This window comes from Rutidosis leptorrhynchoides, chromosome 2 (assembly GCF_046630445.1).
Source record: "Rutidosis leptorrhynchoides isolate AG116_Rl617_1_P2 chromosome 2, CSIRO_AGI_Rlap_v1, whole genome shotgun sequence".
In the NCBI taxonomy this organism is placed as follows: domain Eukaryota; kingdom Viridiplantae; phylum Streptophyta; class Magnoliopsida; order Asterales; family Asteraceae; genus Rutidosis; species Rutidosis leptorrhynchoides.
In genome coordinates this window covers 97,145,313-97,173,107 of record NC_092334.1, presented here as the reverse complement: position 1 = coordinate 97,173,107, position 27,795 = coordinate 97,145,313, and the positions used below count along the sequence as shown (strand labels likewise).

Sequence of the window (27,795 nt, the reverse complement as noted above, 5' to 3'; positions counted from 1 at the left end):
TAAATTATTATATTATCATGATATTATGATGTACGAATATCTCTTAATATGATATATATACATTAAATGTCGTTACAACGATAAACGTTACATATATGTCTCGTTTCAAAATCATTAAGTTAGTAGTCTTGTTTTTACATATGTAGTTCATTGTTAATATAATTAATGATATGTTTACTTATCATAATATCATGTTAACTATATATATAACCATATATATGTCATCATATAGTTTTTTTACAAGTTTTAACGTTCGTGAATCACCGGTCAACTTGGGTGGTCAATTGTCTATATGAAACCTATTTCAATTAATCAAGTCTTAACAAGTTTGATTGCTTAACATGTTGGAAACATTTAATCATGTAAACATCAATCTCAATTAATATATATATAAACATGGAAAAGTTCGGGTCACTACAATTGTGGGGTACTGTTGGATTAATAAATCATATATGTTGATAAATTCATGCTAAGGGTTTATTATTGAAATCTCTTGATAAAAGTGATAAGGCTAAAAAGGAACATATATTTCATAGCAATATCCCTCCTAAATAATAGGTTTTCATATGTAATTGTATTATATTTTCATTGTAATTGTTTAAATAAATAAGTGCGAAGACAAAAGGCGAAAATGAAGATTTTAAGACACAAACGTCCAAAAAGCTCAAATGTACAAGATACAATTCAAAAGGTTCAATTTATTGATGAAAAACGTCTAAAAATGACAAGAGTACAAGTTACAAAACGCAAAGTACAAGATATTAAATTGTACGCAAGGACGTTCAAAAATTCAGAACTGGTACCCGAGCCAACTATCAACGCCCGACACAATGGACCAAAAATTACAAGTCTAATATGCACAAGAATATAATATAATATATAAATAATTATATTAATTATTTATATTTTATATTTATATATAAAATATGTCGACAAGCAAGGTTCCAAAATTATGTGAGCTGGATTTTCAAACTCCACGACTCGCGGAGCTGCAAAAATCAGAAATGCCTATAAAAGGCCATGCATTCTGCCGAGTTTAAAATATAAAAATAATAATAATAATACTCTGTAATAAATAAGTAAATATATATATATATATATATATATATATATATATATATATATATATATATATATATATATATATATATATATATATATATATATATATATATATATATATATATAATATATAGTATAGGGTAGTTTTATATTAGATTAGTTCGGGTTATGTAAAGGTTATTTTACGGGTTTTAAAGTCGGAGCTCTGTCCGTGTAACACTACGCGATAAATAATCAATGTAAGGTATGTTCTCCTTTTTAAATTAATGTCTCGTACTTAAGTTATTATTATGCTTATTTGAGCCGAAGTAATCATGATGTTGGGCTAAAAATATTAAAATTGGGTAATTGGACTTTGTCCCATAATTGGTGTTTGGACAAAAGAACGACACTTGTGGAAATTAGACTATGGGCTATTAATGGGATTTATATTTGTTTAACTAAATGATAGTTTGTTAATTTTAATATAAAGATTTACAATTGGATGTACCTATAAATAACCATATACACTCGATCGGACACGATGGGCGGGGTATTTATATGTACGAATAATCGTTCATTTAACCGGACACGGGAATGGATTAATAGTCTATGGAATTATTAAAACAGGGGTAAAATTATGTACAAGGACACTTGGCATAATTGATAACAAAGTATTAAAACCTTGGGTTACACGCAGTCGATATCCTGGTGTAATTATTAAACAAAGTATTAAAACCTTGTTACAGTTTAAGTCCCCAATTAGTTGGAATATTTGACTTCGGGTATAAGAATAATTTGACGAGGACACTCGCACTTTAAATTTATGACCGATGGACTGTTATGGACAAAAACCAGACGGACATATTAAATAATCCAGGACAAAGGACAATTAACCCATGGGCATAAAACTAAAATCAACACGTCAACCATCATGGTTACGGAAGTTTAAATAAGCATAATATATTTTATTTCATATTTCCTCGTACTTTTATTTATTGTCATTTTAATTATTGTTATTTATTTTATATTGTTATTTAAATATCGTCATTTACTATACACTTCGCTTAAAATATAAATCGACAAACCGGTCATTAAACGGTAAACCCCTTTTATATATTATTATATATAATTATATATATTTTGTACAAATATAGTTGTTTAAAAATATAGTGTGCAATAAGCCCGCTCCTTGTGGAATGAACTGGACTTCCTAAAAACTATACTACTCTACGATTAGGTACACTGCCTATAGTGTTGTAGCAAGGTTTAGGTATATCCCATTTGTAAATAAATAATTAAAACTTGTGTAAAATTGTAGCATATTTAATAGTATTTCCTAGTAAAAATATAAATTATTTCGCACCCCCACGCTACGACATCAAGTTTTTAGCGCCGCTGCTGGGGACTCGGCGAAACGCTATATTTTTAATTTACTTTTGTATAAATATATTTATATATCATTTTAGAAAAACAATATAAAATTTAAAAAAAAAACGTCTTGCAAACTCCGCGACTTGTGGAGATTTTCTGCTACGTGGCACCGCGACTCGCGGAGCTACCCTGACAGGCGCACCCAGGAACCCTACTTCGCATTTATTACGGAATATTATTAATTATTATTATTTTAAAACCCTAATTAGGTTTAATTAATTTAATATTTAATTTTTAGTTTTAATTAAATTTGTAATAATTACTTTTAATTAGTTTTATTATATATAAAAATTAATACTTTTATAAAATAAAAATATAAAAATAATATTTTTATAAAAATTATACTTTTTACAACTTTAAGTTTATTTTTATTTTTTTTGTTTATTTTTATTTGTTTTTAGCATAATATTTGTATTTTTATTGTTCGTAGCTAGTTTTAAATTTAGTATTTTGCCGTAGCTTATTTTTATTTCTAGATTTTTAGGCTTTGCCGTAAAATCCCTTAAGTGTTTTTTCTTTAGATTAAGATTTAGGCGCTTTAGAATTTTACGACGCCGTTTTAAATTTTAGTGCCTTTTAAGTTATTGCCGTTTTGGATATAGAATTCCTGTAAGCTTTAATACCTTTAGGCGTAACTTTTAGATTTAATTTTTAGACTTTTAAGTTTCGACGTTTTTCTTTCTTATTTTTATTTTTCGACGTTTTTCGACGCGCACTCTTTTTCTTTCTTATTTCTCGCCACGCTAGTTTTAGGACTTAGAAATTTTCTCTACTTCTTCTCTAATAATTCAAAACGAAAAATTATTTTAAGCGGTTAAATTGATAGACATCCAAATTTTCTGCTTCGTAGTAATAGTTGGATTTGTTAGTGGCTGAGTTGTGAGCTTCCGATTTAAAGGGTTCTGGCTCCCTGCTACATCTTTTGGCTATTCGAAACGTGGGCAAAAGCAGAAAAGTCTATTAATTTGATAACTTTAAATATTTTTTATCTTTTTATAACTAATAGGATAATTAGTGAATGCACCACATTGTAGCTAAAATTTGGCCATCGCAATAAAATGGAAAATTTTGAAAACAAGGCCTTGAAAACTCTTTATGACATCCGAAATCAATTTAATCAATACTCTCAAACGGGTGTTGATGACAATTCGTTCGGTCAATCTTGGATCACGAATGACGAAACAATAACTGGTTGTGAAATCTGTGGAGATTATCACTCAACATGGGAATGTTATTATTACGTTCCTATGGAAAATTATGCACCCATGGAACCTGAATGGAATGATTATGAGGAATACAATTCTAATTGGGATTATTTCCAAGAATATATCCAAACTCAACAACCAGAAGACGAGGAAAATTATGTGCCTGAAAATTCTTTAGATTATATGAAAATCAAACTCGAAGAACTTGATGCTCAAAATGAACAAATGAGAGAGTTTGTAAATCGGCAAGCTGAAACTCTATCAGATTACACACCTGTTGATCTGAGGAGTCGTGTGCAAGAAAATCTTATATCATCGAATTTTGATGAATTCGAGAGCTCCGAAATCACCAACTATCCCGATGATACTTTTTATTCAGCTTTACCAATTTCACAACATATCAACACATTAGCCTCTACCAACGAAATCATCGACCAATCAATAAATGAAGAAGAAGTAAGGGTGACAAATTGGTACTCTTGGAAAAACGATAACGTTGAAAATTTTACCCCCGAGACCAAAATGGTGGGACCGATAAGTACCGTTAATAAAGAAGAATTTGCTTCAATCCAGCCACAACCTTCCAACCCAATATTCTCAATAGACGAGTCATCTACCAAAGATGAACTACAAGCTGTAATAGATATTGACACCTCGAATTTCACCCAATTGGGTAATAGAGGTGAAAACTTTGATTCCGAGAATGAACGAAAGGAAGTGTTAGGAATTGTCCACCCTATAGAAATATGTATGTCGGTGTATATCGATCCATTTGACCAAGAACCAGAAAAGAGACATATCCATTTACTAAAAGCTACACTTAAAAAAGAATTAAGTAGTGATATTCGGGTGGGTCTAAACTTTAAACCCATTGATATATTTTATACCACCCGAGATGTAAATAACTGGCTCACTATTTTAATTCGTGGAACTTATTCTACCGACTTCACATGTCGTCATCTAAGTGTGGGGAAGTCTAACCCCACTTAACGTTAAATTAAGGGTTCGGGTTAGTGCATAACTCGTTAATAAAAATGCATGATGAGTTAGGGTAAAAGACGTATTTTCAAAACTTAGATAACAGTTCAGAAAAGCAACCGTTTTTGAAGAAAAACATGTGTGATAAAACAAGAAGGAATGAACGATGATGCGAACCATCTATCATTCGACGAGCTTTGTAATTATAAACTGAGTATTTTCAATCACTTTTCTACACTAATCACCCTCATAAATTTATAATTAGAGTCAGATTTCATGCAAATGAGGGCATTGCATGATCTTAAGTGTGGGGAAGGATTATAAATTCTCTCGGGTTTACACTTGGTTTTATTTGCCAAATTTTGTGAAAATTTGAAAAATTTTAAACTAAATGAATTCAAAATCGTGTTTATACATATTTATGAACGATGAAAATTAGGTGTTAATACCGAAATTATCGTTACCTCGGAAAGGACATAAATGGAGAAACACCCTAAAACGCTTGAATTCATTTAAAATGGAATAAAGGAGAATAAAAAGGCAAAGAAAGAAACTAAGTGTGGGGAGAATGTACCTAGTTATTCAATTAAAAACTATCTAGCACATGTTTCTGTAAAGTTTATTGCAGGTGCTTTTGTTTTGGACTAAATTAACTATTTTACCCGATGAAAGAAAAGAAAAGATGGATCTACACGATGAATCAATTCCATCATTAAAAGGAAGTAAAGTCTTCCGAAAAAGACACACGCTTCTTGATTTAGGTCAAGAAGTTGTCGTCCAGACCAGCTGTAGGTTGACGAAAAATCTAGAAAAGTCATCTCTAAAATCAGCAGGAAATCCACGGACCTCAGCATCAAACAGGGTCGCCATGTGGTCAGACTTATCCTAACCATGAGAGGATCTGTCTCGTAAAATGGGGAGGGCGCCGTGCAAATTAGCTTGATAAGACTAATGAATCAGACCCCCAGAAAGGATAATCTCCTTAAAGATTAAAAATCAGCTTTTAAGCCTGATATTACTCAATCCTTGAGATTGACCTTAAAGATTGAGAATTACAAACTCATGGAATTCGATGATATCTAAACTCGAACTTGAACGAGAAAATATTTTGATCAAAATTACAAACCGATTTGTTTTCTGAAAACCTATTTTCAATGCATTCATTACCATTGAACGTAAAATCCTAGGAATTCACCTGGAATTCATTAGGTCACCTGAACCAAATCGGGTGTCAACCGTAAGAACGGTGGTTGCATAGCATGGTCGGAGACAGGACCTTGTGCCAGACCGAAAAAATTATAGGATGATCTTACTATTGCTCCTACAAAGGATAGTACTAGCATCCGACACGTTTATAGACCATAATTAAAAGCAAGTCACGGGACATTGCCTTAACAGTTGCTTGTTCATCGCTTTCCTTTACAACCGGACGGTAGTTTACCGAAAGGTAATATACGGAGCAAGTAAACTGGATGTGTTGCTTTCCTAATACAAGGATAGCAAGTGGGTGACACAAAACCATAAGTTTTGAGCTAAAATTTTCAAATCTGAAACCCACAAAACCCACAAAAATATTTTGCAACACCGGTGAAGGGTTATTCCGGAAAACTTATCTAGGGTAAAAGCTAGATTAAATTTTCAAAAAGATCAAATGTTTTCATAAAGATCCAATTTCCTTAAGGATCTACATTTTCATAGTCATGTGGGACTGTAAACCGCCTTTCAAATGTGCACTTTGCTTTGGAAACCGAAAGTAAATCGGCTATTTGATTGCAAGTGTCGTTGACCTAAACTCGAGGCAACTGTGGATGACACACCCACCTTTAACCATCATTACTATCATTGTTTATACCGCTATATCAAAATCACTGATGTACAAAGTGTGAGAATAAAAAAGTGATTCGAGTGAAGTGTGATTTTATTTCAAGTTATGTATTGCTTGAGGACAAGCAACGTTTAAGTGTGGGGATATTTGATAAGGCTAAAAAGGAACATATATTTTATAGCAATATCCCTCCTAAATAATAGGTTTTCATATGTAATTGTATTATATTTTCATTGTAATTGTTTAAATAAATAAGTGCGAAGACAAAAGGCGAAAACGAAGATTTGAAGACACAAACGTCCAAAAAGCTCAAATGTACAAGATACAATTCAAAAGGTTCAATTTATTTATGAAAAACGTCTAAAAATGACAAGAGTACAAGTTACAAAACGCAAAGTACAAGATATTAAATTGTACGCAAGGACGTTCGAAAATCCGGAACCGGTACCCGAGCCAACTATCAACGCCCGACGCAATGGACCAAAAATTACAAGTCTACTATCCACAAGAATATAATATAATATATAAATAATTATATTAATTATTTATATTTTATATTTATATATAAAATATGTCGACAAGCAAGGTTCCAAAATTATGTGAGCTGGATTTTCAAACTCCACGACTCGCGGAGATTGCAGGCTTAAAACTCCACGACTCGCGGAGCTGCAAAAATCAGAAATGCCTATAAAAGGCCATGCATTCTGCCGAGTTTAAAATATAAAAATAATAATAATAATACTCTGTAATAAATATATATATATATATATATATAATATAGTATAGGGTAGTTTTATATTAGATTAGTTCGGGTTATGTAAAGGTAATTTTACGGGTTTTAAAGTCGGAGCTCTGTCCGTGTAACACTACGCGATAAATAATCAATGTAAGCTATGTTCTCCTTTTTAAATTAATGTCTCGTACTTAAGTTATTATTATGCTTATTTGAGCCGAAGTAATCATGATGTTGGGCTAAAAATATTAAAATTGGGTAATTGGGCTTTGTACCATAATTGGGGTTTGGACAAAAGAACGACACTTGTGGAAATTAGACTATGGGCTATTAATGGGATTTATATTTGTTTAACTAAATGATAGTTTGTTAATTTTAATATAAAGATTTACAATTGGATGTATCTATAAATAACCATATACACTCGATCGGACACGATGGGCGGGGTATTTATATGTATGAATAATCGTTCATTTAACCGGACACGGGAATGGATTAATAGTCTATGGAATTATTAAAACAGGGGTGAAATTATGTACAAGGACACTTGGCATAATTGATAACAAAGTATTAAAACCTTGGGTTACACGCAGTCGATATCCTGGTGTAATTATTAAACAAAGTATTAAAACCTTGTTACAGTTTAAGTCCCCAATTAGTTGGAATATTTGACTTCGGGTATAAGAATAATTTGACGAGGACACTCGCACTTTAAATTTATGACCGACGGACTGTTATGGACAAAAACCAGACGGACATATTAAATAATCCAGGACAAAGGACAATTAACCCATGGGCATAAAACTAAAATCAACACGTCAACCATCATGGTTACGAAGTTTAAATAAGCATAATATATTTTATTTCATATTTCCTCGTACTTTTATTTATTGTCATTTTAATTATTGTTATTTATTTTATATTGTTATTTAAATATCATCATTTACTATACGCTTCGCTTAAAATATAAATCGACAAACCGGTCATTAAACGGTAAATCCCCTTTTATATATTATTATATATAATTATATATATTTTGTACAAATATAGTTGTTTAAAAATATAGTGTGCAATAAGCCCGCTCCCTGTGGAACGAACCGGACTTCCTAAAAACTATACTACTCTACGATTAGGTACACTGCCTATAGTGTTGTAGCAAGGTTTAGGTATATCCTATTTGTAAATAAATAATTAAAACTTGTGTAAAATTGTAGCATATTTAATAGTATTTCCTAGTAAAAATATAAACTATTTCGTACCCCCACGCTACGACATCAAAAGGACTATGTTTTCAGTTCATAATTGTTACTGCACTTCAAGGCGATTCATCTTCACATATATCTAGATGTCTATGTAGCACTAAATAGGGTTATCTTATTCATTTTAGTGTGTAACTATGTATTGCATTTCATTTTTCAGTATCCCTACATTACAATTGTTGTTACTACTATTTACGGATATCATGATTATATAACTTAATTTCTATTCACAGATGGAGTATATGAATTTTGCAGGTAATTGAAATTCAACAACATATCAGTGCTGCGCAGATGTCCAGATGGGAAGGTTAAATGGAATTCTTATGCAACGGCTTTCCAAAGGTCATGGAAGATCAACTAAAGGTTGGTTATGCTGATTTCCTGGGTATTTTAATCGACAAAAACAATTACAGTCCAGCGATCAGTGTGTGTTTCGCTACAAACGTAGTGAAGGGTGTGTTTTTTCTTCAAAATCTTCAAACCAATTCACCCCCATTTAAATCTTTAACCAAAATATCATTACATGACAATAGTTGTTACTACTATTATTTACACTTTCATATACATGAATCTCACATCAACTCATTTTGTTTCAACCAGGTTGCCAAACCAACCCACAAGTGAAAATGATCAACTCATTTTATTTATGCATTATCTTAATTATGCATAACCAACATTAATGAAATTCTTAACATTAATGATATTTGATTTGAACTAACCTACTATGACTATGTAATATGTTTGTGTTTTTCTAACTTTGTAATCTGTTGTGTTCATAATAATGTGTTCTTTTTTTTGTCCAAGTTGCATACTGATGTTGCAGAGCATCAAATCCAGGTATTTTCTACATTTAACTAAAAACGAACCTCTCTATAAAGAAACGAACATGTTGGTCTTAGTTATGGGTGTATGTTATTTCTCTTTTGGGGTTTGCTTTATATTGGTCATGCTCAAGTTTTTTAGTTAGTTAGTTTGCGGATGGTTTATTGTGGTGCATCTATGGTGTATTAAAGTATATGGTGTTGTGTGTTCAGATTCATCCACGAGAACGTTAGAAGCATGAATATATGGAGGCTGCGCAGAATCGTTACAACCATCTACATGAATAATATTTTTTCTTATTTAAGTAGCCTTCAAAGAACCACAATGGAGTGGGTAAAGTTGTTAATCCTCTAGGCCACATTAAAACTCGAGGGTTGGCTCCTGGTGGGTTGGTTTGGCAACCTGGTTGAAACAGTTTTGGGTCACAACGTAATTGGGTCATAACGGTTCAGGTCTAAACCTGCATTTTGAAAAAATAATTATCAAAATTAAATAGCTTCCCATACAAACTATTTGATCAAGAATCAATGAAACTGTATTCTGTTTTGGCCAATGTAACCAAGAAAGTTTCATCAAGTGTAAATGTCTTAAAGCCCCTACTACAAAACAAAAGTATACCTGGCAAACGGGTCAGGTTGAGTCGGTTTAGGTAACGGGCCAGGTTGAGTCGGTTTAGGTAACGGGTCAGGTTGATTCGGTTTAGGTAACGGGTTAAAATGGTTTTGGATTGAAATGGTTCATGGATCAAACGGGTCCAAATGGGTCAGGTTGGGTCGTTTTGGCCTTTTGGGTAATGGGTTGAAACGGGTCACTGGCCAACTGGGTCCAAACGGGTCATATACTTTTACATTGCCTTTTTAGATTTGTGATTGCTTTATTGTCAATGTTATTGTGATTGGTAATTTACCTATTAAGACTATTTAAGTAGACAATTTGAGACGTCGATGTACCGTAGTTATATAATTTTTAGATTCATGCTCCAACAATATGCAGAGGGACAGTCAAGTGAACCTAACTTTGCAGAGGTACTCTCATGTTATCAATTTTGTACACATATGTCTTCCGCATAGTTGTGTTGAAATAGTTTATAAGACGTGTTCTGCATCAAACTTATTTTCTTGTGATTGATGATCGGTCACTGTACTTATCTTTTCATTAAGTTGGTCGCCTAAAGATGTTTTATTTTGGTGGATTTCTTATAATGCAGGTATGTTTATCTTTCTATGACATATAGATAGATGTTCATTTATGGTTGTGGATTTTGCTTGAAATAAAGATTCCAAATGATGGTGACAATATGTCATTCAGGTTCTTTTTTTCCCATTTCTCGGATAGATATGCTTAAGGTAACAACTTTATTCGGTCGACTATTTTAGGCTACTTATGTTGTCAAATGGGCAGGTTTTGTGGGTTTTATAACATGTTTTAGTAGTCATCCTTACGCTGGGATTATTTTTATTGCTTGCAAAGATATTTAGCGAAGGCATGACAGTTCTAACAAAATAGTGAGATAATGGAATGGCTCTGGCTACCTTGTGGTATAACCACCACTTGAGTTAACTGATGTTTGTCCAAGTAATAATCCCAGTTGCGTACGACAGATGACAAGTACGAATATTATGTAAAGTGTTTTTTTTTTTTTTTGGGGGGGGGGGGGGGGGGGGGGGTCTAATACGAAGTCTAAATTAAGTCTATCTAAAAAAAACTCCAGGTGAGTAGATAATTTTTAGGGTCAACTCGAGTTTCATGTAGTGAAGTTCCAGTAACTAAAACCTTACCTATAAATCAATATTGAGAATGTAATGTAGAGTGTAGGAAAATATATTAGGTTAATTCGTTGTGCATATGGATTAATTCCTACCAAATATGATACACTCAAAAGAACCCTTTAGGTATTGGATATAATAATCTTTAATACATTATGTGTGCATATGCATCTGTGTAATTTGATATGTGCTGATGTGGGTGCATCATGTGTGCATATGGACTGCTACCAAAGAAATCTTTATTACATGTGAACGGGAAATTCGGAAATCAGAAACTTCCGATCAAGGTCTACTATTATTTTATGATTTGATCTTGGCAGTAACTTCTGTTCATGGCAGCAATTACGACGTTTGATTACCAATCTGCGTTGGGTGATAGGTCAAATGGCTCAATTGGGTCAAATGGGTATTGTGTCTAAATGTGTGATTTTTAGTTCATTTCAAAACTGATCATATATTCCCGTAAATGCTCTTTGCTCAATTGGTAAATTCAAGAACGTACTTATATTGAAATAAAAGCATTTAGCAAGGTAAATGGATTTTTAATGTATTTTTTGGTGGACTTTCGACCCATTTTGAACCATCATTATGTTTTCATTTTTAGGCAAAAAAAACTAAATAACGATACTCACTTTATCCAGCTAGGAAATAATTTTGTAACTCAAATCAACTTATGAATGGACTTTTCTACCTCGAATATAAAAGTAAATGTTCGTATAAGTTGATGTTACAACTTCAATTTGTTTCACCTAATTTTGTTAGTTGTGCTGTAGAGAGGGTTTTGCTAATAGAAGTTTCATAGTTTTTCTTAGTTGATAGTTAACAGAATGATATGATACAAGACATAAAGGTGCAAGGTCAATCACAAGGAGTTATTATATGTTGGGAAAATGAATCTTGCTTTCATTTGTGCTCTGTTTTTGGTCATCAGCAGCATCAATGGTGAAGACCCGGCCATATCCATTGGTTTTTCACTTGGAAAGTTGGTTATGGAGACATTTATCCATTGGGTGTTTCTTATACACAATTTTCTTTAACTTCATTTTTTTCTTGATTTGTTTCTTATACACAATTTTTGTCGATTACATTGATGTGCTCATAAATAATATACTATATTGCTAATTTTTATTAATGAAACCCGCAAATCTTGCGGCTCAACGCGCTTTCGATGGAGCCCTTCGATCTTCCTTGGAGCGTATTGTTACTGCTTCAGGGCCTGGGTTTGGTGATTGGCAGTGGCGGTTTGCCACCTTGCCATTTGCATTTGGAGGGCTTGGTGTTTATTCTGCGGGAGATGTTCGTCATTATGCTTTTCTGGCTTCTCGGTTACAGTCTGCTGGGTTGCAGACCAAGCTCCTACGTCATGCGGGTATTGTTGGTCTTGGTCATGCTTTTGAAGATGCATTGGGTCTGTTTAATAATACGGTTGGGTTTGATATTTTAGGTAATCCGAGTGAGGTCGCTGCCCCAATACTCATGAAGAAATTGGCAGATGTTTATTTCACAAAGGTTACCGCTTCTGCAGAATCCACTTTTTCGTTATCTCCTCGACAATCGGCCTTATGGAAATCACAGCAGGGTGTTCACACCTCTGCTTGGCTAAGGGCAGTCCCTATTTTGGGGTTGGGTCAGACGATGAACTCAAAGACTTACCGATGTGTGTTGTGCTACCGGTTAGGTGTTCCATTGTTCTCTATCTCGACGGCATGCTCTGCTTGTTCAAGGGTTTTTACTGGGGATATTTTCGGGGATCACGCGGTGTCTTGTGCTGGTATGGTGGGTATTAAGCATCGACATAATATTGTTCGGGATTCCCTTGTTGATGTTTGTTATCGATCTGGGATTTCTGCGAGAAAGGAGGTTGACATTGGGTTGTCTGGAGGGAACGGCAGGGCCCTCAGACCTGCAGATGTGTTACTTTATTCCTGGGATTGTGGTCGCGATGTCTGTGTTGACTTGACAGGGTCTTCTCCTTTGACACAGTCTGAGCTTTCTGACTTTGTCCCTGGACGTGCTGTGGTTGAGGCGGCTCGTCGGAAGCGGGTCAAGTACGAATCTTGCTGTCAGGCGATTGGTTATGGTTTCATTCCTTTCTCATTTTCTTCCCTTGGGGAATTAGAGAAGGAGGCTATTTCTTTGCTTAAGCGGGTTCAGAAGAGTTCGATGGCGCAAGATATTGGTGCCGGTGCTGCTGCTCATATTTTTACTAGGATAGGTTTTGCTATTGCTAGAGGTGTGGGGGCCCAGATTGTCTCTAGGCTTCCCACTAATTTTTTGTAAGTTTTAAAACTTTTAAGTTTATTTATTATAATAATAATAATAATAATAATAATAATAATAATAATAATAATAATAATAATAATAATAATAATAATAATAATAATAATAATAATAATAAATTATGTTTAAATATGACCTATAAACACAACAATAATTTGATGGCCTAGTGTATATAATCCCATTAATAAACTTGAGTTACTTCAAATAGAGAAATATAATGCTTATTTGTTACTAAAAAAATAAACGTGAGTGACTTCGTATATATGAAGATAAGATTTATGAGGTACCTATATTATATTTTATAAACGACAACAGATTTTTGCTATGAAATAAACTTGGAGTAACTTCGTCTCATTATATAAAAGACAAAAGATTATTTTGTGTGTAAGATTGACGGATGCAAATTTCAAAGGTGATGATCTTGTTATACTGATGATGAAATGATGTGGATACGATATTGTAGGTGTAAATTTAGTTTCTTAACGCGTGTACTCATATTTCTGACACGCGCGAACTTTCATTTAATTCACTACACAGAAAAATGAAAATAAAAAATAAAAATTAAAAATTAAAAAAAATCGAAGCACTCAAACAGCCGTTTCTTAACTGGCTCTCCCTCCATGCCATTTTCATGGTAAATTGCTCTTCCCCAATTCTACCTTCATTTTTATTTTATATTTTTTTTTATATCAAAATACGTATTTTTTTCTCGTTGTAATCAATTTTTAGTCTGGTAAACTGTTATTTTACGCTTCAAAACTTAAAATTTATCATCACCGGCTTCTGCAGGTTTGTAAAATTATATTACTTTTTTTTTCTTCAATTCAATTTCGTGTTGACAATAGTGTGTTAATTAAATTTGTGTTATAGATAAATTATAATTATAATGTTTGTATTGTGTTTGCATGTTTGTTTGTTTAAGTAGTTTTATGAACTAGCTAGTAGTAATTGAAAATTTTGCAGGTTAATTTGACTAATTTGACTTTTGTACTGTTGCTTTTTGTGAAGATTTGGTTGATTAGATTATTAAAGTGGTTGGCCTGCAAACTTAGAACTAGTGTTTTTCACTTAGTGAAAATGATGTCGAAATTCGAAGGAGTTATAGTTTCTGATCATTGGCTTCGAAGTCAGTTCACTCAAGTTCAACTTCGTACCCTCAAATCAAAGGTCATTAAATCCTAAATCCTTTTTTGTTTGTTTTATAATTTGTGGTTATCACATTGTTGTTGTTATCTGGTGAGATGGTAATTGGTGACTAAGGGCATTTGAATGTACTTTAGAGCATAGGCGGAAACAAAGTGGGGCGCCCACCCCAGTGGATTTGAAATCTTTAGACCTAGAAGTTTGGATTTTCATATTTTGCCCTCAAAGTCTCCATATTTTGCCTCAGTATTTTGCCCAAAAGCCTTCATATTTGCCCAAAAAAGTGAATGTGAAAGTTTTTTTTAAAAAAATCGCCCCCGGTGAAAAGAAATTCTGGTTCCGCCACTGCTTTAGAGTGTGTTTGAATGTACGTTTTGATGTTGATCATAAATATTATGGCTTTAGTAATAAGAATAAGAATAAGATTAAAATTAGCTGCCAGATTAATTTTTATTTACATTACATGCTTCTCCAAATTGATTATGTATCGCGTAAGAATAATTAGTCTAAACTCACATCCAAAAACAATCCTGATCAACTAATTATTAATTTGATGCTCGTAGCGCGTGAGATTTGATTTTCAACCATATGACATTTGGTTGTTATCGATATTTTCAGTTTGTAGCATTAAAAAATCAGAATGGACAAGTTACTTTTGGTGATTTGCCGGCCTTGCTTGTAAAATTAAAGCCTTTCAGTGAGATATTTAAGGAGGATGAAGTAAGGGATGTACTATGTGCATCGAATGTTGATACCAGTAACCTAGTCGACTTTGAAGGATTCCTCAAGGTATATTTATATCTTACCGAAAGTGTGTTCATAATCATATATAACACATTAGCTTTAATAGGAATATCAGTAAGTGGACAAAAAGTCTTTTGTGAAGTTTAAAGTTTACATTAAACAATAGTTGCATTGTATGAGCAGGCTTATCTAACTCTACAATCAGAAGCTGCAACGAAATCTGGTGATTCAAAAAGCTCCGTTTCATTTCTCAACGCAACAACCACTACTTTACTTCACACCATTGACGAATCAGAAAAACAATCTTACGTTGCTCATATAAATAGTTATCTTAGGGATGATCCGTTTATAAAGCAATTTCTTCCAATAGATCCTGCCACTAATGCGTTGTTTGAACTTGCTAGAGATGGAGTTCTTCTATGGTAAACAAGCAGATTCTGTTTTATCATATTGTAGTCAGTAGTCAATTCAGTATTTACAGCCAAAATGATTTTTCTAATGTGTGATTAATTATTGTAATCAGTAAACTTATTAATGTGGCTGTGCCGAATACAATTGATGAGCGAGCTATTAACACGAAGAGAGTACTCAACCCTTGGGAAAGAAATGAAAATCATACGCTTTGTCTCAACTCTGCAAAGGCTATTGGATGCACCGTTGTTAATATTGGCACACAGGACCTGGTTGAGGGACGAGTAAGCTATTTAAATTATCGGGTGTTAATGATTTTAGTTATGTATAATTTGATATACTTACCAACTCTGTTTTGCAGCCTCATCTGGTACTTGGTCTGATTTCTCAAATCATAAAGGTTGGTTTAATGCATTTATCTTGTTTCATAAAGCATAAATCTTGTATATGATAACTTGAGCTATGTTTCTTTTTTCCTTCATTTATTAACTATTGCTTTATACAATTATGAGATTTTCAGATCCAACTGCTGGCGGATCTCAACTTTAGGAAGACACCTCAGCTACTGGAACTAGTGGAGGAAGACAATGTACTTCTTGACCCGTTTTGCTATTTCTTATACAATGAGATACCCCGAATGTTAGTCATTCACATTTATATAAAAATATGTTGATATTGTTTTATTTGCAGGATATTGAGGAACTTATGGGATTACCACCAGAAAAGCTGTTACTAAAATGGATGAACTTCCATCTTAAGAAAGCGGGCTATAAGAAACCTGTAACAAATTTCTCATCTGATCTTAAGGTAATTAATATAAAATTAATACGTAATGGGAATGGGTCAAATCTGTCAAACGGGTTGAGTTCCAAAGTATGCTTCTAAAACATAGAAGTATAAAACCTCCTAAATCTCGTTACTCAGAACTAAAGTTATTTTTAAAAGTATTGTAATCTTTGTATCCAGATTTGTCACACTTATTATTCACAAAAAATAAAAACAGATATATTGGACAAAAAGTGATTTGGGTCCATGGAGACCCGACATGTTACTTTTTTTTTCCGAAAGGCAACATATTATTAACACGAGAAGAGAACAGCACGAAATAGCACCCATTACAATTAATTGGGCACTATGGAAAACTCGAAAACATGTTGCAAATAGAGCAACAAAAGCGAATACATAGAACAACTAACTAAACTAATCTATACAATATTGAAGTGGATCGGATAACCATTGTAGCCATTCGATCTTTTTATGCTTGAAACGCGAAGATATCCAATCGAACGAGAGTAGTTGGATTTCCATTAAGCCGCCCGGTCCATTCCAACACGAATTTGAGAAAACTTTCCGATTCCGATTCTTCCAAATCAAATACCCACATGTCCATTCCATTGCTTGCCAAATTTTTTACCCCAAAAAGGAGAGAGGTCGATTATTTTTACCATGAAATGCCTCGTTTAGACTAAAGTTTGAGAACGAACCCAACTTCCACCATTTGTATACTTTATCCCAAATTTCCATCGAGTGCCGACAAAAAATTATAGAATGCTCGGTTGTTTCCACATCATCGTCACATAGAGGGCATCTAACGGTGTCCAAGTCGATACCTCTTTTATCGAGTTCGGTACGGACCGGGATACGCCGTTTCAAAACCCTCCATATGAAAATTTCTACTTTAGAAGGAACCAAATTGTTTTTTAATGTAGCATCTTGCGTACTCGAGTCTGAATGAAGCTTCTCATCGATAAGTGATGATAACTTTTTTGTTGAGAACACCCCATTCGATGCTAGACGCCATACCCAAGAGTCGAAACTTTGATCTTTTTTGTGGTACTCGTTTATAGTGAAATTAAATCTTCGAGTTCTCCTCGTGTTCTACCAGTAATCTCTCGTTGCCAATTCCATGTCGCCTGCCATGAGCCTTCTGACCCGACATGTTACTTAACCCATATTGCTGGCCCATTTGATACCTACCTCTAGCCAACATCATCTTTTAATATGTAACTTGTGCAGGATGGTGAAGCTTATGCATATCTGCTTAATGTTCTTGCTCCAGAACATGGAAGCCCAGCCACTCTTGATGCCAAGGATCCTACTGAACGGGCCGATTTGGTACTTGAACATTCTGAAAAAATGGGGTGCAAAAGATACATAACTCCAAACGATATTGTTGAAGGCTTGGCGAATCTAAATCTTGCATTTGTTGCACAAATATTCCACAAAAGGTCAATGATGTTCACTTATCTTTTTTTTTTTCATCGTCTTTTAGATGATGTTATGTGTTCTTTAAGTGGTCAGCAAAACAGTTTGTAGTGATTGTGTAGAGTCAAATAACAAAATTCAAATATCAAAGGTTATCTTAATTATCTATTGTTTTTTACTCTCTGTTGTAAAATCGTGTTGCAGGAATGGTCTATCTACTGACAACAAAAATTTTGCTTTTGCCGAGATGATGACGGACTACGATCAAGTGTCTAGAGAAGAAAGGTGCTTTAGATTATGGATCAATAGTCTTGGAAGTTCATCTTACGTCAACAACTTATTTGAGGATGTCAGAAACGGGTACATTTGCATTTTTTTGGGTACAAAGTCCCATAATTTTTAGTTATTTGACTCTTTAAATTATATGATCTTTCTTTTTTATTTATTTACTTTGCCTAGCTTTCATAGATAAATAACTATAACTATATCTAATGAATTAAAAGGAATTATTGTAATACAGGTGGGTTCTTCTTGAAGTTCTAGACAAAGTTTCTCCAGGCTCAGTTAACTGGAAGCAAGCAACAAAACCTCCTATCATGATGCCGTTTCGAAAAGTTGAGAATTGCAATCAAGTTATTAAAATAGGAAAACAGTTAAAATTGTCGTTAGTAAACTTAGATGGGAACGATTTCGTTCAAGGGAACAAGAAACTCATACTAGGTCACTATCTTTGTCTTAGTTCATATCCTTTTTATCTCCTACCGTATACCTGGCAAACAGGTCTGGTTGGGTTGGTTTGGGTAACATGTCAAAACGGTCATGGGTCAAAACGGGTCATGGGTCAAAACGGGTCATGGGTCAAACGGGTCCAAACGGTCCAGATTGGGTCGGTTGAGTAACAGCTCAAAACAGGTCATGGGTCATGGGTCAAACGGGTCGAGACCCCCCTTTTTCCCTTAATTTGTTTCATGCTATATAGTTTTCAGCTTTTTAGTTTATGACATTACGTGTAGCAAAACTCATTTTTCGTTTTTTTCTTCTTGATAGCTTTTTTGTGGCAATTGATGAGATTTCATATGCTTCAACTGTTGAAGAACTTGCGATCACGATCTCAGGGGAAGGAGATAACCGATGCGGATATTTTGAAGTGGGCTAACAAGAAAGTGAAGAATACAGGGAGAACGGCTCAAATGGAGAGTTTTAAGGTTGGACTAGGATGATGTTTTCTTCGTTCAGTCGTCATCATTGTGTTATGCATTAATAAACGTTATTTTTTATTTTTATTTTTTGGTTCGTGCAGGATAAGCAGATATCGAATGGAATATTCTTCCTTCAGCTTTTGAGTGCAGTGGAGCCCAGGGTTGTTAACTGGAACCTTGTAACCAAGGGTAGAAGTAGTATGTTTCTTTATAACTCAATCTTATATTATCAAATTAGACTTTTTTGTCACTTTTGATATAATTTTCATGTTATTGATTTGGTAATGACAAATTTACACGGCTCGTCCCTGTGGTTTGTATAAAAATGCATCCCGAGTCCATGAATTATTTTTTGGCGTTTTTCGTCACTGTGGTTCCATTTTTTTGCATGGCTCCTCCATCTGAGGGACGAGCCGTGCAAAAAATTGAAACCATGAGGACTTTGAGTGCCAAAAAAAGGTTCAGGGACTCGGAGTGCAATTTGATACAAACCACAAGGACGTGCTGTGTAATTTTGTCTTTGGTAATCTACAATCCTTGTGTCTGTTGTGTATTGATAGATGAGGAGAAGAAGCTGAATGCGACTTACATAATCAGTGTTGCACGAAAACTCGGGTGCTCGATATTCTTGTTGCCAGAAGACATCATGGAGGTAGTTTTGATTGGTTGCATTTGCATATTTCAGGTCACAAATGCATAATTTTTTTATTCCGTTTGATACAAGATTTGATATGCAGAAACATGTGTGTTACAGGTGAACCAAAAGATGATACTTATGCTTACAGCCAGCATTATGTATTGGAGTCTGCAACATTCATGTGACGACGCAGAATCATCTCCTTCATCTGTTTCCGCAACTCCTGAAGCATCATCGGAACCTTCCGTTAACGGTGATGACGAGACTTTTACGGGTACTGAGATCTCAAACTTGTCAATTGATGATGATGCAACATCTGATATGACAGTTACATCAGCAGTCAAAGATAATGACACACACTTGCAATAATGTGTTTTCTTTTGTTCATTAAATTGTGGATAGAGAACCAGGAAACGAAAGGTAAAATATGTTATGTACACGTAAAAGGTTTTTTCTTGTGTACATATTCTTAGTTGAAAGGACATTATACCAGGTGTGGCTTTTTAACTGTGACATTAGATTACTAATTTGTTCATCTTTCTATGTATACTTTAACAAAACTATCAACGTCTAAAATGTAACTTACCCAAGCATATACTTGTAACAAAATGTTAGAAAGTGAAGTTAGTAATCTCATCGTCTTCTGCACAATTGTTATTGTTGCTCTCTCTTATTCTTATTTCATATCTTCAAAGCTTCCAAAAGGTGTTTACAAACTCATATTTCTCCTACCCAATTTCTACTTTTTACCGTTATACCCCTCTTCATCTCTTCCACCTTCACCGTCGCTTTCTCGACGTTATTCTTGGCTCGCCAACTTCAGACTCATCCTGTTCGCTTTCAATCGCAGCCCACTTTACCCATGAAAATCCATCGTCCATTTCATCATCTTCGCTTCTCTTCCCATCAAAACCAAATACGATAACTCCTTCAAACTCAATAACAGATCGTCTGTAAAAATTATATTTCTCGAATCAATACTTTAGCATGCAACCACAAACAAAGTATTAACCCACATATCTAGATAATCATTCATTATATAACTAATGTTATTAGTAGTTGAACAAAGCGTTTTTGCGTATACGGTTTTATATTCACATTAATTTCATGTTGAAATATTAGTTGCGTGTATTCTTTTCATTCAGTCTGGTACACCACTCAACCCTTTTTAGACAACAATCAAATAGTTTTGCAACCTCCACATCAGCATACTGTGCATCCAACAATTGATTAGCAAGTAGAATTTTGTTCTTTGGTAGCACAAAACACTATACTTATAGAATCAAAGGTTCAAAACACTGGCATATATGCACTTGAAAGCTGTTTAATTTAAAGAAAAACAACATATTATGACACATTGAAAGCACTTGGATCACCGGTATAATAAGCCAATCTTCGCACAAAACAGAGCAAAATACAATTTCCATTACAAGTACTTTATTATCATCCATAGAGCCACAACCAGGACAATAATTCCAATTACAGATAATAGTAGGCACAAGAAGGAGCAACCACCCTTGGTGCGTTTGTTCAGAACGGCTAGATTCTTCTGCACTCTCTGTTTAGTAAAAGACAATTGCAGAATACAAAATGTCAATTACAAACGGAAGTAACTTATGGCAAAACTCAGAAATAATAAGTTTAAAGAAACAACCAGTTTTATATGGGCATTATACATTACATTAATATAGCAACTTCCATTTGTGGTCCTTTGAAAAGAAAATTTTAAGAGATTATGATATATGATATAATAGAATTTCTTGAGTTTAGAAGGACCACAAATCAGAGTTTATCCCGAAAACTGGGAAAAAGTAATGATAATCATATTCTGATGTTATCATGTAAGCATATTAGCAAGAGTATAACCTTAAGCCGAGAATCAGTAACGTCAACATGTTCGTCCAAGTCATCCTGCATAGTAGGGTATATATAAGATTTATATCACATTCATTGAGCCATGCTGGTTTATGATTTCAATAAGAGGTTTAACTAAAGTAGAAGATGGGCATACAATGAGTCTAGTGTGCAGGTCAAGTTCTTCATTGACTGCCAAAGCAATATGCTTGGTACTTATCACTGTTTCCTCCAGTTTCTCTAGGCCTTCATCTTGTTCTGCATAAATAACACCATTGTTAATCATTATAGCTCTTAAGGATTTACAAATAACAATAAAACTCTACCTGAAAATTTAGAACGGAAAACATGTTTAAATGCAATATATACTGAATTATGTAGGAGATAGTATTGTGAGTAACTAAAGCTTGCCTCTCATAATTTGTCTCTGAAGTCCAACAACACCAGAGTTGTCCAAACCAGCTATTCTGCTCATGGCATCAGCTGGCTTAATATCTGGTCCAAGTAAGCTGTCCCTATTACCAATGCTTGACATGTTCAATGTGTTGGCCATCTGAGTTACCTTTGTTCTCAAATTCTCAAGTGTATCTTTGCGACGTTTCATTTCTTTCTCTGTCCTGCAATAAAGAAAAAACATATCATTGATGTGTGAACAATATTACAGCTTCAACAAAGTCTGGAGGACAAAAGAACCAAAATTGATTCAGATTAGGCATAAGAATATACTTACAAAGGTTGTTTAGCAGGAAGCCTAGTCAAAAGAGACTGCAGAGTATCAAGTCTAGTGTTTAATATCGTAATTTTCCTCCTGATCGCAGACGTATGACGCTGGGCTTCCGGGCCTGAACCGAACGAACTCATCTCCGATATCATTCCAGTGATATCATCCGCAAGTTTAGAAGCTTCAGAGTATTCTCTAGTCCATGGATCGGTAGAAGACGCCATTTATCTGAAATACAAACCCTAATACATCAATCACCAGCAACCATTACACATTAAAGCTACAGATGCTCAGAATCTCAATAGAAACATCAATTTATATGTAATCAAGCCATCTATATCACTATCATAAATCATAAAACGGTATATTTGACGATCGTGCAATAATCGCTACCTAATCCCCAAACTTTCGAAACTTAGGGTACGGATTAATATAATAGGTTCCTAACAATAACTTAGCCTTATGAATCGATACGTTCATTAAATCGTAATTTAATTGATGCGTAAGTGAAAGTAGTAGAATTTAGGGCCAAATTACGAAAATTAAAAAAGCAAGAAATTACCTTGGCAGATTAGTGATACAGATTGTGAGGATGTAATTGCAGCTTTTGATTGATTGAATTCGATTGAAAATATGAATTTAGATATGATGGTTGTAATTGCGGACACACGGCGTCACCGGTTACCGGAGAGCGTTATGTATCGACGTAATTTACGTTTATTTTATTTTAATTTAATATAATTTGACGAAATATACAACTCGGTGGACAATGATTCAACCCTTAAAAGGTTGTCCTACTCCGGTTATGGCCGGTCACGTTGTTTTTAAAATACGGAGTAGTATTATTTTATTATCGTTAGTTGTGAAATTGTTAATTGTTACGGAGTAATTGTTAATATGAATGTTAATTATTATTATTACTAGTTTAATACCCGCGAATTCGTGTGATTGCATATTTAAAATTTTTACTTGAAGTATTTGTATTGAGTTTGATAGCAGCAGAATATAGAATGTTTGATACTTCATAGACATAATTCTTGATATGTACAAACAAAAATAAGAAACAAATACGTGATCTTCAAGATTATATACTGCATAATATAAATTCAATAATAATTTTTTCCCGCAGTGGCAATTTGTATAAGGGAAACTAAAGAGATTGTATATGATAAAGTACAAGAAAAAATCTGACTTGCATACCCATGTGCCCAACAATTCATTTAACGATAACTACAACTTGCATCAGTAAATCTGACTTTCACTATTTGGCCAATCCAATAGCTAATCAAAGCCATATTCCAGCAATCCATTTATCGTATCATTTCAATTAACTTGAATTAGACTCTACTAATCCCTTTGACCAATAATTTTCAACTTAGACCAACTTTGATGACAATTTCTTTGATTACCAGAGAGGATTTTAACACCACAACTTCACCATTTTAACACCACAACTTCACCATATGGCAAACCTAGTGAGTTAGAACCCACCATAAGCACATACTCTTACCATTTTATCCCTGTTGAGTGGTAATGACTCATCCCAAAACACTTTTTGACTCAGAAAAGTCAACAAAACCTCTATCATACCATCAGTGAATCTGCACCAATTCTCCTTAGACCGCTTGTAGCGGTTGTATTCAACGGCGTGGGGGGTGACATGGCACCTGGCGCCGCCCCCTATGAGACGTATCAAGGCGTGGCTGGAAGCAAAATTAGTGGCGTTCCTGGGTTGGCAACGGGGATGGCAACGGGTGTTGCTTTTAGTTTTTTAATTTTTTATTAATTTTAAAATATATTATTATTCCCTTTTTAATACTTACACAATTATATTTTAACATATCACCACAATACTCCTAACCCATACCCACAACCCACACCACCACTACTTCACACAAAAAACTCACACGTCCTACTCATCAAAAAAGTACAAAAAGCAACACACGCCCTCAACCACTACAAATAGTCTTATGGTTTAAAACATTCTGTAACTTCACCCAGTAACATTTAAACTTAATCATGTTAAATCTTTCCTTCACTATACAATCTCAAATTACTTTAGTATATAGTATAATGTTACATGCAATCAGGGTACAAATAAAACGCATTATGTCCCGTTATTTCATGACCCGTCCTAATCCATCTGGACGAATACATTACATTTGGTTACATCGCGAGGTACTTGACCTCTATATGATACATTTTACAAACATTGCATTCGTTTTTAAAAGATAAACTTTCATTTCATCGAAAGTTGACAGGCATGCATACCATTTCCTAATATATCTAAACTATCAATGACTTGATAATATTCTTGATGAACTCAATGACTCGAATGCAACGTCTTTTGAAATATGTCATGAATGACTCCAAGTAATATCTCTAAAATGAGCAAATGCACGGCGGAAGATTTCTTTCATACCTGAGAATAAACATGCTTTCGAGTGTCAACCAAAAGGTTGGTGAGTTCGTTAGTTTTTCATAATCAATCATTTTCAATAGTATAATAGACCACAAGATACTCATAATTAGAAAACAATCTGTGCAGGTCTATTCCTGCTGTAAAATCATTCATATGAAGAACACCGGAACCTTTCAAACAACTCACCAACGGTAGCTAATGCGTAGTGCAATGACAAAATCATCTCACCATGGTAGTTAATACAATATAACTATTACAACGGGGGCTAATGCGTACGCAATGCAAAATCATCCCTTTGAGGGTAGCTGAAACAGGGGCTAATGCGTACGCAATGCAAAATCATCCCTCCGTTACCAACTACAAAGTCGATTATAATACAATACAATACATCGGGGGCTAGTGCGTGCGTGCAATGCAAAATCATCCCGCCGATGGTAGTTAAAATGGGAGCTAATGCGTACGCAATGCAAAATCATCTCTCCGTTAACTACTAAATCAAACCTCTGAATCTAAATAATTCTATCATAGAATGTAGTTTTGAATATTTGTGTCTATTTCATCAATCATTTATAAAACAGTGAATGTATTCTCAGTCCCAAAAATATATATTGCAAAAGCATTTAAAAAGTGAGCAAATGAAACTCACTATAATGTATTTTGTAGTAAAAATACATATGACGATATTGAACAATGCAGGGTTGGCCTCGGATTCACGAACCTATATCATTCGTATATATATTAAAATATATAATGAAAATCACATAGTTTCCTTTATATATTAATTATGTGTTTGTAGTTTATATAATTTATATTAAATTCCATCCAAAATATATACATATATTATATCTTAAAGTATATGTTATATATATTTATTTTATATATTTAAAATGATTAAAATTTATACATTTAGTTATATTAATATATCCATATATATATATATATATATATATATATATATATATATATATATATATATATATATATATATATATTATATTACAAATATATAAATATATATATATATATATATATATATATATATATATATATATATATATATATATATATATATATATATATATATATATATATATATATATATATATATATATATATATATATATATTTAGTATTATATTACAAATATCAAATTTGTTGTATGTAAGTATTTATATAAGAAATGTTAATATGTCTTTTATATAGTTATCTAGATTATTAATATAATTGTAGTATGTGTAGTAAGTAGATTTTATGTACCAAATATTTATTTGTTAAAAATGATAGTTTTGATATTAATGATTAACTAATAATAGTTCTACTAAGAATAACTTCATTAATAACGATAATACTAATAATAAAAATGATAATGATATTAATGATAATACATATGTTAATAATGATTCTAATAATACTAAATAATTATACTAATACTAATATCAATGATAGTAATAATAGTTTGGGTTATTTTGATAATAATAATAATATTAATCATAATAATTAATAATAATAATAATAACAATCTTAGTATTAATGATAATGTCAATAGTTATCCTACTTAATAATAATACTACTAATGATAATAATATTAGTATTAACAATAATAATAATAATCCTAACTGTAATTATAATCATGATAATAATAATAAATTGTAACTAATACTTTTATTAGCGATAATATTGATAATAATAATTATATTACTAGTAATAATAACGTTAATTAATAATAACAATAATAATAACAACAATAATAATAATAATAATAATAATAATAATAATAATAATAATAATAATAATAATAATAATAATAATAATAATAATAATAATAATAATAATAATAATAATAATAATAATAATAAAAAAAAAAATTTAGTATTGAAAACTACCTCACTAGATTTTTCTAAAAAAAATTGTCACGAGCAAGGATTGAACCCGCGACCTCCCGCTCCCCCATAAGCACTCATAACCATCACGCCATTTCTGTTTTCTCTAATTTATTCTCACCCTATTTGCATTTAACCCGATTGTCTGTTTCTATTTCTATTTCTTCTTCAAATCAAACCAATCGATCAGAGTTCGAGCAATCATAACAGCTAATGTAAAAATTGATTTATATTTGTAATTTTGAACAGAATCGTTCTCCATAGAGTGCTTGAATTAATTTAAAACAGAAACATAAAAAGAATAAAGCTGTATTAGAATAAATACATGATTATGAACTAAAAATTGATTCTCAAAATTAAGATCATTTCAGTTGTTGATTTCTACATGAAAGAGATTCAAAATCATTCATAAAAACTTTTGAAACTGGTAATTGAACCTTAAACTTAACAGGTACCTCGAATTCGAACCTAGAACGATGTTTGACTTTTTATTTCAAAAAGTTTGACCTCGAAATTAAAAATCGATAAAAGGAATTGGAGGTTGAGATTTCACAGAAATTTTGCTTGAAGGATTCCTAAAAAGACTGCATTTAAGGATTTTGAAGTTAAACTTGAAATTGAAGCTTTTTAAAAAAAATCAAGAACATAGTCGTTTAACTGGGTTTCCTCTAATTTCAGTTTAATTCACCAATTTCAATGCTGAAAATAATAATAATTGTGATTGTTGATTTGTAGAGTATTGTCATGTGGTATCTATTAACACTGAAATGGATTTATTTATAGTACAAACACTTCGACCTCAATCCAGGGAAGCAAAAAATAAAAAATAAAATAAAATAAAAAGAATAAAGAAGAGAACGATGGCTAACAGAATTTGGCTATGACTGTGGATTGAGATCGACTAGTATATCTATTACAGATAGGATTTATGATTCGATTACAATGTGTAACAACTTAGTACAATTTTACCTGCTTTAAATATTATATTCCATTAATATAAATAATTAAATAATATATTAACATTACATTAATTCTAATAGTGTTTATAATTAACAATAACAAATAAATAATAATAATACTGATTTTATTAATTATTAATAATATTGTTCTTAGTGATGTTAAAAAAAAAATATTAATACTAACAATAATAGAATTAATAATAATAATACTTAGTGTTAATATTTAGTGATAACAATAATAATACTAATTATAATAGTACTAATATTTTTATTAACA

At 32.8% G+C, this 27,795-nt stretch overlaps 2 protein-coding genes across 2 annotated transcripts; one reads left to right on the top strand and one right to left on the bottom strand.

Moving 5' to 3' along the window:
- Positions 1-13,818: 13,818 nt before the first annotated feature.
- On the top strand, positions 13,819-20,306 carry LOC139891200 (fimbrin-1-like). Its single transcript, XM_071874152.1, has 15 exons — positions 13,819-13,977; positions 14,352-14,510; positions 15,105-15,275; positions 15,414-15,652; positions 15,754-15,925; positions 16,003-16,041; positions 16,162-16,230; positions 16,332-16,448; positions 17,658-17,869; positions 18,051-18,206; positions 18,367-18,566; positions 18,894-19,051; positions 19,147-19,243; positions 19,606-19,697; positions 19,800-20,306. The coding sequence occupies exons 1-15, from the start codon at positions 13,975-13,977 to the stop codon at positions 20,049-20,051; spliced, it is 2,136 nt and encodes a 711-aa protein (XP_071730253.1). The 5' UTR covers positions 13,819-13,974; the 3' UTR covers positions 20,052-20,306.
- A 579-nt stretch (positions 20,307-20,885) lies between these two features.
- Positions 20,886-23,050, bottom strand: LOC139891199 (syntaxin-52-like). The gene is made up of 6 exons (XM_071874150.1): positions 22,820-23,050; positions 22,267-22,485; positions 21,948-22,153; positions 21,694-21,794; positions 21,549-21,593; positions 20,886-21,240 (listed from the first exon to the last, which is right to left on the bottom strand). Exons 2-6 carry the CDS (start codon positions 22,479-22,481, stop codon positions 21,109-21,111), a joined length of 699 nt encoding a protein of 232 aa, XP_071730251.1. The 5' UTR covers positions 22,482-22,485; positions 22,820-23,050; the 3' UTR covers positions 20,886-21,108.
- Positions 23,051-27,795: the final 4,745 nt, after the last annotated feature.